Raw genomic sequence first — 15,722 nt, forward strand, 5'->3', positions numbered from 1 at the left:
TCAACAGCACCGTGACGACAACCTCCTAAACTAACAAGCACGATTTGCAGTATCCTCTCACCGCCCTATATCACTATGGGTGAATACAGTACCCTCAGGCAGAGCTTGGACATTCCCGTGCCTGTCTATGGATTGAGATTACTGTATGTAAAATGCTTGCTTGCCCTTTCGAAAACCATTGCTCCAGATCTTCCGATTCGGGCGGTGGGCTGCTAACAGGTAATACACCAATCGTTTCCATCGACGCTCAACGCTCTATTGCACACTTTTTACACCCAAATAACCTATTGGTGAACAACAGCGTCTTGAAGTTTGGCTGGTGACACATTTTCGTAGTTTTGACCTACACCGGCCTTGAAAAATTCGGGACCGTAGTCAAGGAACAATTCCGTTCCGGCCTCGAGAGGGCGCGCTTCCCATAAGAAAACGGTCGAGAGTTTGTGTAACAAAAACGAGAAAGAAGCAGATTTGACTCACTCGCATATATTCCAATCCTGTGTTCACCATTGACCAGCTTCACTTTGAACGAAAGTCAACAAGAGGGTGTGGCAGAGCGAAAGGAGCAAAAGCTCACCAAATGCAGCACAATTCACACGTTGGGTATCGTGGTTGATATACCGAGCTTCGTTGCCAGCGTATGCACTATCGATAGATAGAGATTCGTCCAGGGTGAAGACATAATTCCTTTTCCGGTGTGATGATACATCGCTAAAACGCAGAAGAGAAGAAAAACAAGATTCAAAAATCGGAATTAAATCTTAAATACGGCCGGTGAGGACGTACTCCCGTGACTTGGTGGTTAAGTCGAATATCAGTTCGCCAACGTACTCTTGACATGAATTAGATAGTCTTCGTTGCATGGGACAAAAATCACAAACCGATGATGAACTCGGACGTTGCGACTGGTTCGAGTAAGAAACATCCTAATCCCCAGGCGCCTTCTTTCACCTCGACTGTCTTCTTCGAGCCTCGTTGGATAGAGACGTTCTTGCATCGGGTGGAATTGGAGTCTTGGGGGAGCGAAGAGTTAATTTACAAGATTTGAAGTTTCGTAAACTAGTAAATGTCACCTCTATATGGACATACTAATCAGTAAGGGAAAAATATTCAAAAGATCAAACTGACCTCGCCTTGCATCTATTGCACAATTCCGGATCGCACTCCCTTCGAACTTTAAAACAGGGACAAGCAATTGTCCCGCAGACGTTTCGTCCTTGTCCTGCCCTGTGACACTTACACCCTTTCCATCTGCGTGGACCTGTTCAACTATTCAGGGATCGTTCACAGCGGGAAAGAAAAAGAATAACACTGACATGAACGATCACAACGACAAGCGTGTTCACAATGAGCATTGTTAAGGAAACAAGCACATCCGGTTTGTTCAGTACAAGGTCCGTCATGAGAGCAAGGTGGGTTCCTGTAGATTTTGATCAGACACGAGGGAGGGCCAGGACAAACAATTAACGAGGCTTGCCGTGTGTACTCCTTGAAATCGTCATCTGGATAGAAGATTGAGTGGAAGTTGTGGGGAACGCAAGGTCAACGGACCTCGAAATATCAACGAAGAGGAACGTGTAATTCGCTGTTGTTGCAACGGTAAACGCTGGCCAACGTCTTTGTCGTCGATCATCTTTCGTCGCCATCTGGATGCCTGACTTGCACAGGATGAGGAGGGAGGAAAAGCATTAGAGTACGTTTGTGCGTACTTCGAAACATGGTTTATTGCAGATAACGGCCAGGTCACATGGAGAGGTGTCGGGAGAAAACCGAACGACGACCTGGAGTGTTTCGAGCTCTTCTGTGGTCCAATTGGTAGGCTAGATCGAGCAATAAGTGGGTGATAGTTCAGGAGGAGTAGACAGGCTCACTAAGCATGGCGGATAAAAAAGAAAACACTGGCGATCACATGGTTGAACAGTGTTGTCAAGAATCTGTGAGCTGGTGACAGTGGGTGCGGTGGCTAGAGGCGCAGGTGATTCGTCAACTGTGCAACAATATTGTGAGATAAAATTTAGTGGTGAGCTAGAAAGGGAGAACTTACAATGAGTAGTGCAACACGAGACGAGGCAATTTAAGCCGTTGCAGAACAGGCTCAGCCCGAGGTTGACATCTGTTGCAGCGTTGAGGCGATTTACTGCAAGGAGAGCTCGAGGAAGAAGTATAGCGTTTCTTTCTGCAATGCCGCTTTCAAACTTCTGAAACCAGTCGCTTTGCTTGGATTTAGAGATAACCTCGAAGCAAACTAAAGAACGCACACAAGACTATCCTGATACAAGATTCCCCGTCGCCAGTTGGAATCTAACAAGGGCGCAGGTAATACACCCGCGCTCTCGATTTCTTCTGCAGTTAGCCCATGTCTCTCGACAAGTTTTCGGACCGTTTGAACGACCATGAAAGCCTCTAATGTTCCCCGCATCAGAACACAACTGTGACTAAGTGGCATCGGCCTCACCTCCTGGATCGATCATATACCGCGGGTAATGCCAGGCGCATTGCGCGTCGTGCTGACCAGCATAATCCGCCCAGTTGAAACCAGCATCGTCTGCGAAAGGAAGGAATGGTAATGTACTGGGGTCATCGCCGACCATGATATTCCGTGAAATTGGAGGGCCCGATTCGTACGCTGGGGTTATCAAAGATTCCGGCAACCCCTGAACTCTCACTGTCTGGAAGGTCGTCCGAGAGACAGTGACTATTGCACCTTCCTCGTCAAACTGGAACACAGAAACGGTGTCCTCGGCCGATTCGTTGAGTTTTGTTGTGCTATTCGCTGGGTAATTATCATCGAGAAGGGTATGGTTCCGTCGACGTGCAACTGGGGCACGTAGAGATTCTATGGTTTTCCGAGAATCTTCCAAATTCCATTCGTGAAACCTGGACCAGGTATCCTTAAGTGTCGATTTAATGAGCGTAGTATCTGGGTAGTCCTCGAGGGCTTCAAGAGACCGCTTCGGCATTGACTTGCCTTACGGGAGAGGTCGAGACGGCTGTCCTTTGGCATCAACAACAAGGTCGGTGGTGGCAGTGACGCGTTGTTTTGATTTGCGTTACTCCCACGCTTCTTGCAAACCTTCAAGCTCAAGGCATGCCAATGCTCAACCTTCTAAACTAAGGATCAAGAAGCTCAAAATGTTTCGAATTGCTTATTAACTTCACGGTCGACCCAGACTCAAGCGGTCGCACTGGGCGTGGCACCACTGATGCTGGAATCTGGATGGCTCATCCCTGTGCACTGTCTCTCCTAAACCATCACCATCGTATGCTGTTTAATCTTCCCAGGACGCGTTTGATGATGTGGAATCCTGTAGGCATGGAGCTGGGTTCATTAATAATGAACCTCCCGCGACGTGCTACCGAATATCCAGGCTTTTGGAAGTTTGGGACTTCGTAATCCTTCCGATTCCTGAACCTTCTATTATCGCATTCTCTCTAACACGGGGTGACCTCATTGCGCTGCCAAGCGCGTAGAAGAGTAATTAGGTGAACCGTCCATTCTTTTTTCCACTCAAGCAATCTGATAAAAACTCGCCTGGATTCTCGTGGCCTCGCCTTCTCTTTCCTCTATTCCCCAAACTCTTATCGGGCTTGAATTTCGTTCCCAGGCAAAATCGGCCGTGCCACCTGAAGCATCTTTTGATCCGACTCCAATACGCCACTCTCCGTGGATATAGGCTTCCTGTTTTCTTGGTCGAGTCAAGGATTTAAATCCCGAAAATTTGTTCTCTAGCTTCTTTTTTATTTCTTCGAGGTCTTTCTCCTGGCTTGCCTATCCCTTGATACGCTTCAGTCGCAAGATGTTCCCCTCATGTTTCAACACGACTCTTAACCTGACTCTTCTCGCTACGATGCTGTTTCTTTGCCAGCGGACAGAAGCACAAACAAGTTACATCAGCGACTTCGTAGATCCAAATTTTGTTCTGGCCAAAGAGTTTCCGTTCCATACGTACCAGGCTGAAGTCACGATCGTAAAATGGGCCAGACAGTTTTCCTTGAAGGGACCGTGGTGTTTGTCTTTCACTCTTTCCATGACGGTTTTTCCGAGACTAATACAAATTCTCCTCCAGCGGTGGTGGACAAACCCTTTGCACCACCTTCTGGTGACAAGCACGACTATCTGAGTTGGTCACCCTAGTATGTCTGCTGCCGCTTCTCTTGTGCGTATACTGAACCTCCGGACCTTGTTTGCAGCTCTTGGCCCGACTGCAGCAACGTCGGGAACACCTCAGTGCTACCGGACGAACAAGGTACCGTTACATCACGACTCTTTTCCCCGAGGGAATGCAGTTGATTATCGTCTTTCCTCCCTTCTCAGTCTGGACCACATGCCCATACACACTCCGCGACGGAGAGTTCAATCCTGACGTTCGACTCATCAACGATGTGGGGAACATTGACGACCTCTCCAACGCCGTGCTATACAATTCCATTGCCTACGTTATCACAGGTGGCAACTCGAATCTCTTCTCGAGAAATGCTGGTAAGTGTTCTGTCCTCTCCTCATTGACGTGTTACAGGCTAACCACACAGCCAGTGCATTTCCTCAAGATATGGTTTCTCGACCAAGACACGAGAATGAACCCCTCATTGACATACGCGCAAATTTTGCGTGGGCCTGACGGGCAAGTCGGTAGGCATACTGGCGTTCTGTGCGTTAGGACTTTTCTGGTCCTATTACACTGAACCTTAAATCTTCTTCCGCAGGGACATGAAGGGCTTCGTGAGAATAGCAACAGCGATAGAAATATTTCGGAAGAGCAACACTACCGACTGGACGCCCCAGATCGAAAGTGGAATGATCGATTGGATCAAGAATTATACTTCATGGATAGAAACAGACCCAGCGGGTCTCAAAGAGGCTGCTGCGCTGAAGTGAGTTGAGTGTTTCATTCGCGGTCCGGAGCTATTGTGGACATTGTTTTCGGGGCTCAATTATCACGGCGGCAGTAACCACGGGACATTCTACCACGTTCAACTCGCGTCATTGAAGCTTATCGTTAACGACCATGAGGGTGCAAAGGATGCCATTGAACGCTACTATAACGGCCAGTTCTTGACCCAAATAGAGGAAAACGGTGAACAGGTCAGTAGTCTCGAGGTTTCGAGCTTGAAGCTTGAAGTTTCACCCGGATTGAATTACCTATGACAGCCTCTGGAAGCAGCGCGTACAAGACCGTACCATTACCATGCCTACAACATTGCAGCGATAATAGTGCGTTGATTCTATCTCTTACCGGCAAACCTAGACCCTAAACATGCGTCTCGGTTCCCTTCCACCCCTCACACCCCAGAGCCTTGCTCGGATAGCCCAATATATCGACCCTGAATACAACGTCTGGAACCGAACCTCTTTAAAAGGAGGGACCCTCAAAAAAGCGATGGATTTCGCATTATCCCTCGACCCAACGGAAACAAACGAAGTTGAATCCGTCATCGAAATGTTCCCGTATGTTGCTGCGATTGGATCAGTTTTTGGCGATTCGGATGGGAAATATAAAAAATTCTTGGAGGATGGGCATCCAGAATATGCTACTGATCCGCACTTTCTCTGGAACCAACCGTTTGTTGGCGGGCCTACGGTGACTTCGGCGGCGGATAAGGCTAGGATGACGAGGAGGGTTAGTAGTAGCGGCGCTTTAGGCCTGAAGGTGCTCCGAGGGAAGAGGTGGATGCTAGGCTTGGCTTTTGGTGTGTCATTTGGAGCAGGGATAGGCTTATGAGGGAGCGAGAAGTGGAAATGTCATGGAGCTCTGTGACTCGGATACCAGATCATGGAAGCGAGAATTTGGGACTCAAATCGTAAAATGTGACATAGAGGAATTCTGGAATCACTCGATGTCTGTTGGCTCTTTCTATCCCGTATGACTCTTGGACCGTGAAGCCTGACATTCTGATGTAAATACGAGGGAATGAGGTCGGGAGGAAGTTCAAGACGTACTGGTAGCCTAACATGTTTTTCAGCTCTTGAAGGGAGAAGAAGAGAAAGACGACTGCACAGGACTGCACCTGTCGAGGAAGGAGGGGGTCAATACCATGGACCCTGTCCGTGATGTACCAAAAAGAGGTATCATTTCCCACCCAATCCGAAAACCCGCCCAAATTAGCCAAAAAGTATGTACCAAAAACAGCCGAAATTAGGGTCAAAAGATCGGACATGCTACCCAATAGACTCCTGTCGAGGACCTGTCGAGGTAATACTTTTCTTTTCTATGATCCTACGCCGAACTATATCACCAACACATAAGATTTTTGGCATCTCCGATAATATCATTATGGGGGGCACAAGTTTATAAGGTAGTACAAAGTATGATAGTGCAAGTTCCTGAGAAGATATACAGTATTCGACCAAAACGAACCCAGACGGTGTAAACAGTCTGAAGGAGTAACAAAGTTATCTTTCTTCTGCCAGCTTGTCAAGTCGCCCGTCAAACCCCAGCCGATTTTCTGTATCCTGGTTCTCATATGTATACAGTGCCCTCTTCATCGCAGGTGTTGTAGCTGGAGGATAATGGTCGTTGTTGATAAACTCCCTTTCGGGAGGAGGAGGCATTGTCTGAAGGATATCCCGAATTTTCTTATCCATCCAGCTACGTGTATCCAAATGAATCAGGTTAGCCTGATCTGCAGGCCAACGATGATAATATCGTGACGCAAAGACAAGTTCCAGCTCCTCGACAAACTTTTGCAAGCCAGGGTTTGCCCAACGGATGTTTGAGTATGCCCGCATGACAAATGCGCCTGCCTTTGCATAAAAACCTGCAGTCTCAAACATACATTGGAGTGTTTGCTCCAAAGTAACTGGATCATTGCTAAGTGAGTGTTGAGCGTGTAGTAATCCCAGATAAACAATGGAGTGGAAGAGCGACTCCCGATCATCTTTCTCCGACTGAACAACTTGACTGTCAGAGAATAGAGCGGCGGCGAAAAACAAGAAGGTGCCCTGTCATCATGAAATGAATAAATCCTTCCTCAAGATGCTATTGCAATTCGCAACTCACTGAACGACCCGGAGGGTGTAGTGGATCAACTCGTGTTAAATCCAGAGCATGGTCGAAGTCGATAAGAAATCCTCTTCTGACATGGTATTCATCTGCTTCTCTCTCCATGAGAATATTACCAGGTGAGATATCACGATGTAGGAGACGTAGCTCATGGACGAGCCACGTATGCGCTAATCCCAACTTGTCAGTCGTCGCACACGAGACTACATGAGCAGAACGCACCCTCCATGGCATCAGCCGCACAAGTTAACAGAGTCTTGATATTCGTGAAGGCTTTGATACTCGCCCCGACTTCCTTGAGGACGATCCGGTGTGTGATAAGCTGTATGGGCTCTATTACAGTCCCATAAACCCATTCCTCTTTCCAGTACTCGTGTCCGATAGTCTTGGTATTCGGAACATCCCCCCCTGAGATCATGGTGCAAAGGCCGCGAGGAACTTCACCAATTCGACGCTTATCATTGATACGCTCATACACCTCAGCTTCCTTGAGAGTGGCAGCATAATTTTGGGACTGGTAATCCTTGTAAAAGTGGACAGACCCAGTGTCAGGATTGAATGCGAGTGATCGACGTGTGCAACGCCCAAACGGAGTATAGGTATCTGGATGAAAGACTGGTACGCAGATGATATAACGACTCCTATCCAGCATCTCGACAGATCGAAAGGGTTGTTGTTGAATTGTACGGCGCAACTTGTGAGGCAGCTGTGACCGACCATGCCAAGCATTGGGGCTAAATTTCTTGAATTCAGCTCGGGCAAGACCGGCTTCTTCTTTCGAGACCATAGCAATTGAGGGGTCATAGCCACGATTTGTAGCGTCCAGCTGAGCAAGCCGATGATAGAAGTCGAATATGTGCTCGGGTTCTTCGGTGTAGCTGAATCGCTCGGAAACGATCGCACAAGATCGATCCCATCTGACGAATCGAGCATAACGACCGAAAATTACCAGCTGGAAGAAGAAAACCCTATACTGCACAGTGAGGAGTGCTGCAGCATAGTACGCAATCTGTCCACGACATGAAATACCCTTCGATGTCATGTTCTCGAAGAGATGGTGTCGGCTCTGAACAGACCCCTTCTGTCCCGCCTCAGTCCCATCCTCCGGCTCATCCTCGGTTGGCATTGGCCCACAATCTGGAAGCGGTGAGGGGTTATCCACATTACCCAAGTCACCCCCTACACACTGATCATCGTCCATCCCCGCCTCGTATTCCTGTTCATCTTCTCCTTGCAACTGGACATTCCTTTGCCGCATTTGACGATCACAGAAAGGATCAGAGCTGTCGCAAAACTTTATCTTCACATGCGACTCTTGTTCTGAAAAGGGTATGTAGCATTTGTCTTCCCAAAGTCGGCGGGTCGAGTACGTCCCAACAGGAATGTCTACTGAGAGGCCTCCGCAGTTAGGGTCACCCGCTAAATGGCAGTCCTTGTACACCAGCTTTATCTTTCTATCCAGGTCCCGTGGAGGCCAGTTCTCGAGAGCTTGGACCTGCAGCAATAATGAGGTAGAGTCCGATAGGAGTAACAACCGCTACTCACGAATGGCTCGTACATGCCGGCTTCTGACTGTTGTGAAGCAACGCTTCGCATGAGATCTAGTCGTTCCTTTCGGGGCTTCAAGTGACGTGCATTGGGATGATGATAGGGTAAGAAAGTACTGAGGAACTCTTCTACTCGGAGACCGCCAATGTATCGTCCATTTGTGAAAAACGCTACTTCCTTGCGTTTTTCAAAAGATAAAACGACGGGTGAAGTAGCATGTCTATTCGGTCGCATGTGGGCAGGGGTGGCTTTTGCTTTTGGTACGGAAGGTGGACTCAATAGAGTGGCGGGACATAATGTGGGTGTGCCAGGGACTGGCTCCTGGTTGGAGGCTAGGCCATTAGGTGTTAGTACTGGGAGTTGGCTTACCATTGGCATTGGAGCGAAGAAGAGCTTGATGGCAATGGTTGGAGGGTGGTCGGTGGTCAAGGTACAAGCAAGTACAAATTGTGTCGAATGTACCGCTCAAATGATTCAAAGTTGTGGGTCAGTCGAAGCGTAATAGTGGCTACTGTAGAAACGTCATATCAGCTTCTATCATTCAAATAAAGTCTCAACGTACATTCCTATACCCGCGTTTCTGCAAGTTCAAATCACTCTATAGGATGTCCTCGCGGGCGGGGAGGGGATAGGGGGCGGCGGGACCGTGAGAGAACTGCTCACTGCTTTTATCTTCTCTGACACTCGTTCATGATGGATAGACGACAGCTCCTTTTAACATTATTCCACCTATGAGTACCTCTCAAGACTGTTCACCGACCCCCACGACTCGCATCTTTACCCATTACCCTACACTCTTGAAGACGAAGAAACTGTTTGACCTCCAAGACCTCAAACATGACTTTGAATTCCCACCGCTGCAAGTCGACGGACCTCCTCATCCCGGAAAAGGCTGGACTAGATTTGTGTGTATCTCTGATACCCACTCCAATATCTACACATTTCCTAAAGGAGACGTACTACTGCATGCCGGAGATTTGAGTAGCTGGGGAGAAGTCGAGCAATTGAAGCAGACTGTCGATTGGATTGCGTCGTTAGAGGGATTTCAGGTGAAGATGTGAGTTTGCTCAGACTATTTCATCCCACTGCCGGAGTTTTTAAGCCAAACAGATTGATAGGTGGGAATCACGATGTAAGCATCCGACTATGTCGGTTCAATAGCTTATGAACATGAAGCGTTGTAGTTATGTCTGGATGAAGATTGGTGCAAGGGCTATTCCCCAGAGGAGAGAGAATATGAAGAAGCGAGGAAGCTCATTACGAATGGCGAGGTCATGGCAAAGGGAATACGATATCTAGAACATGGACGTCTCGAATTTACGACCGAGGAAGGCAGAAAATGGATCATCTATGGGTCGCCGGTGAGTTTCTGAATAAACGATGGAGATGAGGTAGATCACGATATACTTGAAGGCAGCCCCAAGATATGCCCTCGGAGCTTTTCAGTACAAGAACTCGAAGGAAGCAGAAGGTCAGCAGCCTTTAGGGGATAAACTTCTCCTTCTTACCTTGAAGCTGATGGTTCTCAGATATATACAAGTGCATACCGGATGACACTGAAATTCTCTTAACCCACACCCCACCTCATCAGATTTTAGACAAGACGAGGAAAGGAATACGTGCGGGTTGCAAGGTATTACGGGACGTGCTAGACTCCGGGCGATTGGACCGTCTTCGTCTTCATGTCTTTGGTCATATCCACGAAGCTCATGGGGCTATGCTGACAGGGAACGGTAGAGCAGAGGTTAATGCAGCTTTGGTGCGGGGTGGGGAGGCTATTATAGTTGACTTAAAAAATTGAGTGTCTCATTATGGCCTACGAAACTAGAGCAGCCACGACCCTGGAACCTCAGTACTCAGTTCTTCCCAACGGTTCCTCTCCAGCCGCAAATTCCTCCGGTACTAACTCAAGCCTCTTTGCAACTTCAGCCTCGATCTCCGCCATTTTCGTATCAATTAGGCGTGAAGCTCGAACTGAACCATCGAGACATACTTCTGTAAGCATGAATGACACCAAGCAGTGTATAGGTATCTGATGAGTGAATAGCACCGCGTTGAAGCAGGTCGAACCAAATTTGAGATAAGCAATCCAGATGTTGGTTGAGCCTGGTACAGTACCAGCGGCCAGCGGCTTCACCAGCCAATGGAGCAGCCAAAGCTCACCTTGTGATGTCGAATAGAAGACGTTGAAAGCGGGCCTGCAGGCTGCTCGGTTCCGGGTCTTTGTTGATGTATGGTGATTTAAAATGTAACTAGTTCTTATTATTCAAAAAAAACATCTTCACCTTCTAAGAGAACCACATCCCGCCATCCACAACCAGGGTCTGTCCAGTGACGTAGTCAGAGTCCGGACCGGCGAGGAAAGCTACAACGTTCGATACATCCTTCGGAATGCCATTCCTGCCCAAAGCAACCAGCTTCTCCACAGCCTTCCAATTCTCACCTATTGGCAACCCATTCATCTTGGACATTTCTGCATCAATCTTCTCCCATAACTTGGTATCTATGTTCCCAGGTGCATACGCATTCACGGTGATTTTGTGTGGCGCAAACTCTAAGGCGATACCTTGCGTAAGACTCCGTACAGCGGCTTTCGTAGAGCTGTACAGGATTGAAGGAGGCGCGGACTTGTAAGAAGCAATACTGAGAAATATATGTATCATTAACGAGCAAAAGGATAAACAAATTCGATGACGAACCTAGCTGCATTGATGATCTTGCCCCCGTTCCCTTGCTTTATGAATTGTTTCCCAGCAGCGATGTTGGAATTGATCAGGCCAAAAACGTTCACTTCATATATCTGCTGCATCTCCGCGTCGGTGACATCGAGGAGTGAAGGCTGAATCTGTACAATCCCAGCATTCGCGACCAAGACGTTCAACGGGCCCAAAGCTTCAACCGATTTCCGAACAGTCTCTTCAACATCGGACATCTTGGTCACATCGCAGAACGTCGTTATAGCTTCTCGCCCCAAGGCTCGTACTTCACTTGCTACCTGTAAAACAGTTATTCCTGAATGAGAGATTGAATAAAAAGAAGCTGAACGCACCTCTTCGATGGATTCAGCGTTGGCAGGAAGGTCATTCACGCATATATTGAAGCCATCCGCGGCCAGTCGAAGCGCAATAGCGCGACCACTATCGAAAGATTAAGATTTCATGTCAGCTTCTATCGTTCAAATCAACTTTCCAAAATCTCAGCGTACATTCCTCGACCCGATCCAGTGATTAGAGCAGTGCGGTTCGGCGTTGCTGCAGCTCGAAATGAAGAACTAGAGAAACCTCTGCTCAGAGTTCTGTAATCTCGGATTGCTCCGAAAAATGCTCTGGCAGGCGAGAAGAGAGGATACATCGTCGAATAAACCGGGGGGCTGGCTCAGCAGCATCTGGTTTTCAGCCACCCTTTAAAGCTTTATGGGGCGCATGAATGTATTAGACCTGTAACCGGTTCTATATGGTAATGATAGAGAGTGGAGGTGTCGGAGCCTGAAAGGCGACAGTGGCGTACAAGTTGCGGTTTGTACATCAATGTATGTATCTCGAAAAGGAGCTAGTTATTGCATTTGGAGCCGAGCAGCCTCCAGGACCAAATTTAAACTCCAGGTACATTGTCATCGCCACAGAATTAGGGTCGGTGACAGGCCTATATGAATGTATTACCAAGTACTTCCGACACTCATGGAGTCTATTCAAAAATTGCTTCAGAGACTGTCCTGTCTAACTGGATCTAATGGAAACTTGCTCACCCAATGAGTCGAATAGGGTCTGATAATAAGTATGCCGGGGTAGCATTGATGCACAAGATAGACCGTGACGTTGTAGCTCGAGATGAGGAACTACCCGCGTTTCTAGATGTTCGAATTGCTCTATAAAATGTCCTCGGAGGCGAAAAGAGGATATCGTATCAATTAGGCGTGACCTACTGTGAGTTAAATGTTCAACGTTTCTCTAACGCTAAACAAAGCACTGCGAGCCGACGTGACTGAAGCTCGAACCGAAGAGCTACAGAACCCCCGAGATATACTTCTGTAAGCACGAGCGACACACCAAAAAGTGTACAGACATTGATCGGTGATTAGCACCTCGTTGAAGCAGGTTGAATTGAATTTGAGATACTAGAGCAATCCTTTTGAGATGGTCAACAATACATCATGATTACTGGTCCCCGTTTGTTTGAACTGGTACAGTACTTACCAGCGGACAGCAGCAAGAGCTCGCCTGCATCTGATGTACATAACCGGTAGTCGTGGGGGAAAAAGAAATGCTGGGAGGTCGAATGAGACATAGAAGTCGGGGGAATCTTCTTGGGGTGCATACACCGCTCGAGAGGCCCGGTCTCGTTTGCCTTGAGTAAATAGTTCAACCTCGCGATATCTGTTACAAAGCTATCAATGTGCGGGGCTCGCAGCTGGTTGATGCATGGTCGTGACCGAAGATTTAAATGTAACTAGTTCGTTTTCGAGATACATACAATGTACGAACCTGGCGTCATATTCAAATAAGCTATCTTCACCCTCAAGTAAACCACATCCCGCCATCTACAATCAGGGTCTGTCCAGTCATATAGTCAGAGTCCGGGCCGGCGAGGAAAGCTACAACGTTCGATACATCCTTCGGAGCGCCATTCTTGCCCAACGCAACCAGCTTCTCCACAGCCTTCCAATTCCCACCTATTGGCAACCCATTTATCTTGGACATGTCAGCGTCAATCTTCTCCCACATCTTGGTATCGATGTTCCCAGGTGCGTACGCATTCACGGTGATTTTGTGTTGCGCAAGCTCTAAAGCGAAACCTTGCGTAAGACTCCGTACAGCGGCTTTAGTAGAGCAGTACAGGCCTAATGGAGGCCAAGACTTGAAGGAAGCAATACTGATATGTGTATAGACCGTTAACGAGCAAAAAGGGATTTAAAAAGTTCAATGACGAACCTAGCTGCATTAATGATCTTGCCTCCGTTCCCTTGCTTCATGAACTGTTTCCCAGCAGCGATGTTGGAATTGATCAGGCCAAAAACGTTCACTCCATATATCTGCTGCATCTCCGCGTCGGTGACATCGAGGAGTGACTGAACCTGTACAATCCCAGCATTCGCGACCAAGACGTTCAGCGGGCCCAAAGCTTCAACCGATTTCCGAACAGTCTCTTCAACATCGGACATCTTGGTCACATCGCAGAACGTCGTTATAGCTTCTCGCCCCAGGGCTCGTACTTCACTTGCTACCTGTAAAACAGTTATTCCTGAATGAGAGATTGAATGAAGAGTTGCACGCACCGCTTCGATAGATTCAGCGTTGACAGGAAGGTCATTCACACATATATTGAAGCCATCCGAGGCAAGTCGAAGCGCAATGGCGCGACCACTATCGAAAGATTTCATATCAGCCTCTATCGTTCAAATCAACTTTCCAAAATCTTAACGTACATTCCTCGACCCGCTCCAGTGATGAGGGCAGCGCGGTTCGGCGTTGCTGCAGCTCGAAATGAAGAACTAGAGAAACCTCTGCTCAGATTTCTGCAATTTCGGATTGCTCCAAAAGATGCTCTCGCCAGAGGATACATCGTCGAATAAACCGGGAGCGGGGTTCAGCAGCGTCCGGCTGTGAACCACACTTTATGCGACCCATGAATGTATTACCAAGTACGACACGTCTGGGAATTCGGGGTCACATTGGACTCATGGAGTCTATTCGAAAATTTTCTTCAGACTGTCCTTTCTAAATGGAAAACTTTCTCCCGCGATGAGTCGAGTAGATAATAAATATGCCGGGGGTAACGTTGATGCACGAGAGAAGGTTCGGAATAGTCATTACAAGTTAAGGATGACAGTGGCATGCCCTTCCCTGAGACGACTCGATGAACGATATCTTGTTTGCGAGCAAAGATGGATAGAGTGGTGCTGAAATCTGGATTCTGAGTGTACATGGCGGTACATGTACTCTCAGGCTACTTCGACTTGGTGGAACGCGGGTGAGAAGAGCATTGGCTTACGTGATCCCATAAATATTCCTTTTCCCCTAGGCCCCATCGTTGACCATGACCGAAGGTTTCACCTATGTTATAGGTAACTTACCCTATCGCACGATAAAAGATGGATTTTACTGAATCTGCACGGGGAGATAGAACACATGGAAGACGACGATGAAGTCTCCAAAACAGTTCCTCCATGGGTCGACCTAGAATACGCGGTTGAGTTTCCATTCGAAACCCATCGAAAGCCTTTCATCAATAGTGCTCATCACAGCGGATCTCATGTAGCACATGCGAACCCTTGCAGGTCCTGGATCTCGCGTATACTTCACGAATTTATCCAAAACATCTGCACAAACCCTCCAATCCAAGTTCGCATCGTTTGAAAACACAGGAGATTCAGAAAAGCAAGCAGAAGTCTCATGTCGAACACTAGGAATTCTAGAAATCATCAAACAAGAATTTCATGGATCGTTGGGAAAAGTTTGCTTGTTAGATCCCAAAGCCGAGAAAGAACTTTCTCCAGAGGACGGTGACGGAAGATTCCAGTGGTTCCTGTTCGGAGTGAGTCCATCCCATCTCGGAGTGAATGATAACTCTAGGATTGACAGGCTTTTAGGGGATTCTAGGTGACGACCCTCCACGAGACCGAACAAGCGAATTGCGAGTTTTAGGAATTCCTTCTCGCCACCTTGGTTCCGTTCAAATGACGACGGATACTGCGCTCGGAGTCACTAAGCGTGTCGTGCACGATAAAGGTCTGTGTGTTGTGATCTTCCTGTTTTTCAGAGTTGAACTTGAATCACCCAACAGTTCCACTAGACAAAATAGAATACATCGTGAGTCTTCGATGGTGCACCTCTTCTGAAGAGGCTAAATCAGAACTTTAGGATTTCCCGAATATCACATTCAACCGCAAGGTACGCGTCTCAAGAGCATCCTAATATTAACCAATGACTTACGAATCACCATACATTCAGGAGAGTGTAGAAATGCCATTCAGTTTGTGCTTCTCTTACTATCCTTATGACGACCTTTCTTATATCTGTGTAGGATACATGGTAGAAGAATCCACTCGCGAACCACTCCTCCCACCTGGGATGCGGAAACTGCTTCATGAAGATCTCAACAAAAGCTTTGATTTCTAAATTAGCATTCACAGTGATCACGGAAACTGTTCGTTGCGTCGGTAAAAAAAAACCAGTGCTT

At 47.6% G+C, this 15,722-nt stretch overlaps 8 protein-coding genes across 9 annotated transcripts; 3 read left to right on the top strand and 5 right to left on the bottom strand.

Annotated features, from left to right (window-relative positions):
* Positions 1-284: 284 nt before the first annotated feature.
* On the bottom strand, positions 285-860 carry E1B28_006671 (uncharacterized protein; the record flags this gene model as incomplete). The annotated part of the gene is made up of 4 exons (XM_043151363.1): positions 285-412; positions 478-519; positions 575-708; positions 784-860. The coding sequence occupies 4 exons, from the start codon at positions 858-860 to the stop codon at positions 285-287; spliced, it is 381 nt and encodes a 126-aa protein (XP_043012458.1).
* An 84-nt stretch (positions 861-944) lies between these two features.
* E1B28_006672 (uncharacterized protein) lies at positions 945-2,957 on the bottom strand (the record flags this gene model as incomplete). The annotated part of the gene is made up of 9 exons (XM_043151364.1): positions 945-1,072; positions 1,126-1,258; positions 1,314-1,417; positions 1,475-1,655; positions 1,707-1,817; positions 1,869-1,984; positions 2,042-2,208; positions 2,256-2,400; positions 2,453-2,957. 9 exons carry the CDS (start codon positions 2,955-2,957, stop codon positions 945-947), a joined length of 1,590 nt encoding a protein of 529 aa, XP_043012459.1.
* An 888-nt stretch (positions 2,958-3,845) lies between these two features.
* Positions 3,846-5,717, top strand: E1B28_006673 (uncharacterized protein; the record flags this gene model as incomplete). The annotated part of the gene is made up of 9 exons (XM_043151365.1): positions 3,846-4,005; positions 4,065-4,131; positions 4,189-4,244; positions 4,313-4,477; positions 4,532-4,646; positions 4,702-4,869; positions 4,945-5,080; positions 5,147-5,209; positions 5,289-5,717. 9 exons carry the CDS (start codon positions 3,846-3,848, stop codon positions 5,715-5,717), a joined length of 1,359 nt encoding a protein of 452 aa, XP_043012460.1.
* Positions 5,718-6,248: 531 nt separating this feature from the next.
* On the bottom strand, positions 6,249-9,186 carry E1B28_006674 (uncharacterized protein). The gene is made up of 5 exons (XM_043151366.1): positions 9,109-9,186; positions 8,544-9,057; positions 7,221-8,493; positions 6,996-7,168; positions 6,249-6,937 (listed from the first exon to the last, which is right to left on the bottom strand). Exons 2-5 carry the CDS (start codon positions 8,922-8,924, stop codon positions 6,389-6,391), a joined length of 2,376 nt encoding a protein of 791 aa, XP_043012461.1. The 5' UTR covers positions 8,925-9,057; positions 9,109-9,186; the 3' UTR covers positions 6,249-6,388.
* Positions 9,187-9,277: 91 nt separating this feature from the next.
* Positions 9,278-10,618, top strand: E1B28_006675 (uncharacterized protein; the record flags this gene model as incomplete). Its single annotated transcript, XM_043151367.1, has 6 exons — positions 9,278-9,603; positions 9,657-9,678; positions 9,731-9,907; positions 9,960-10,017; positions 10,076-10,543; positions 10,594-10,618. The coding sequence occupies 5 exons, from the start codon at positions 9,278-9,280 to the stop codon at positions 10,345-10,347; spliced, it is 855 nt and encodes a 284-aa protein (XP_043012462.1). The 3' UTR covers positions 10,348-10,543; positions 10,594-10,618.
* A 216-nt stretch (positions 10,619-10,834) lies between these two features.
* On the bottom strand, positions 10,835-11,897 carry E1B28_006676 (uncharacterized protein; the record flags this gene model as incomplete). Its single annotated transcript, XM_043151368.1, has 4 exons — positions 10,835-11,189; positions 11,246-11,541; positions 11,596-11,683; positions 11,752-11,897. The coding sequence occupies 4 exons, from the start codon at positions 11,895-11,897 to the stop codon at positions 10,835-10,837; spliced, it is 885 nt and encodes a 294-aa protein (XP_043012463.1).
* Positions 11,898-12,967: 1,070 nt separating this feature from the next.
* On the bottom strand, positions 12,968-14,518 carry E1B28_006677 (uncharacterized protein). Its single transcript, XM_043151369.1, has 5 exons — positions 13,969-14,518; positions 13,819-13,906; positions 13,475-13,767; positions 13,384-13,415; positions 12,968-13,326 (listed from the first exon to the last, which is right to left on the bottom strand). The coding sequence occupies exons 1-5, from the start codon at positions 14,103-14,105 to the stop codon at positions 13,061-13,063; spliced, it is 816 nt and encodes a 271-aa protein (XP_043012464.1). The 5' UTR covers positions 14,106-14,518; the 3' UTR covers positions 12,968-13,060.
* A 35-nt stretch (positions 14,519-14,553) lies between these two features.
* On the top strand, positions 14,554-15,661 carry E1B28_006678 (uncharacterized protein; the record flags this gene model as incomplete). 2 transcript variants are annotated; one of them, XM_043151371.1, is made up of 9 exons in its annotated part: positions 14,554-14,607; positions 14,667-14,731; positions 14,788-14,884; positions 14,950-15,077; positions 15,133-15,271; positions 15,327-15,352; positions 15,404-15,433; positions 15,494-15,515; positions 15,567-15,661. In XM_043151371.1, the coding sequence occupies exons 1-9, from the start codon at positions 14,580-14,582 to the stop codon at positions 15,659-15,661; spliced, it is 630 nt and encodes a 209-aa protein (XP_043012466.1). In that variant the 5' UTR covers positions 14,554-14,579. The 2 variants fall into 2 exon arrangements, with proteins under 2 accessions (XP_043012466.1, XP_043012465.1); XM_043151370.1 differs by having other exon boundaries at positions 14,663-14,731; positions 14,788-15,077.
* Between the last annotated feature and the right edge of the window lie 61 nt (positions 15,662-15,722).

This window comes from Marasmius oreades, chromosome 3, assembly GCF_018924745.1.
Source record: "Marasmius oreades isolate 03SP1 chromosome 3, whole genome shotgun sequence".
NCBI lineage: Eukaryota > Fungi > Basidiomycota > Agaricomycetes > Agaricales > Marasmiaceae > Marasmius > Marasmius oreades.

Bases quoted from the DNA above. Each gene is read 5' to 3' on its own strand.
- E1B28_006674 (XM_043151366.1), bottom strand. From the start codon at position 8,924: ATGCCAATGGTAAGCCAACTCCCAGTACTAACACCTAATGGCCTAGCC. The intron at 7,169-7,220 runs GTGCGTTCTGCT...AGTTGGGATTAG, and splicing joins TGCGGCTGATGCCATGGAGG to CGCATACGTGGCTCGTCCAT. The intron at 6,938-6,995 runs GTGAGTTGCGAA...TCATGATGACAG, and splicing joins TACACCCTCCGGGTCGTTCA to GGCACCTTCTTGTTTTTCGC.
- E1B28_006677 (XM_043151369.1), bottom strand. From the start codon at position 14,105: ATGTATCCTCTGGCGAGAGCATCTTTTGGAGCAATCCGAAATTGCAGA. The intron at 13,907-13,968 runs GTACGTTAAGAT...ATCTTTCGATAG, and splicing joins ACTGGAGCGGGTCGAGGAAT to TGGTCGCGCCATTGCGCTTC. The intron at 13,327-13,383 runs GCCTGTACTGCT...GTTTCGCTTTAG, and splicing joins CAAGTCTTGGCCTCCATTAG to AGCTTGCGCAACACAAAATC.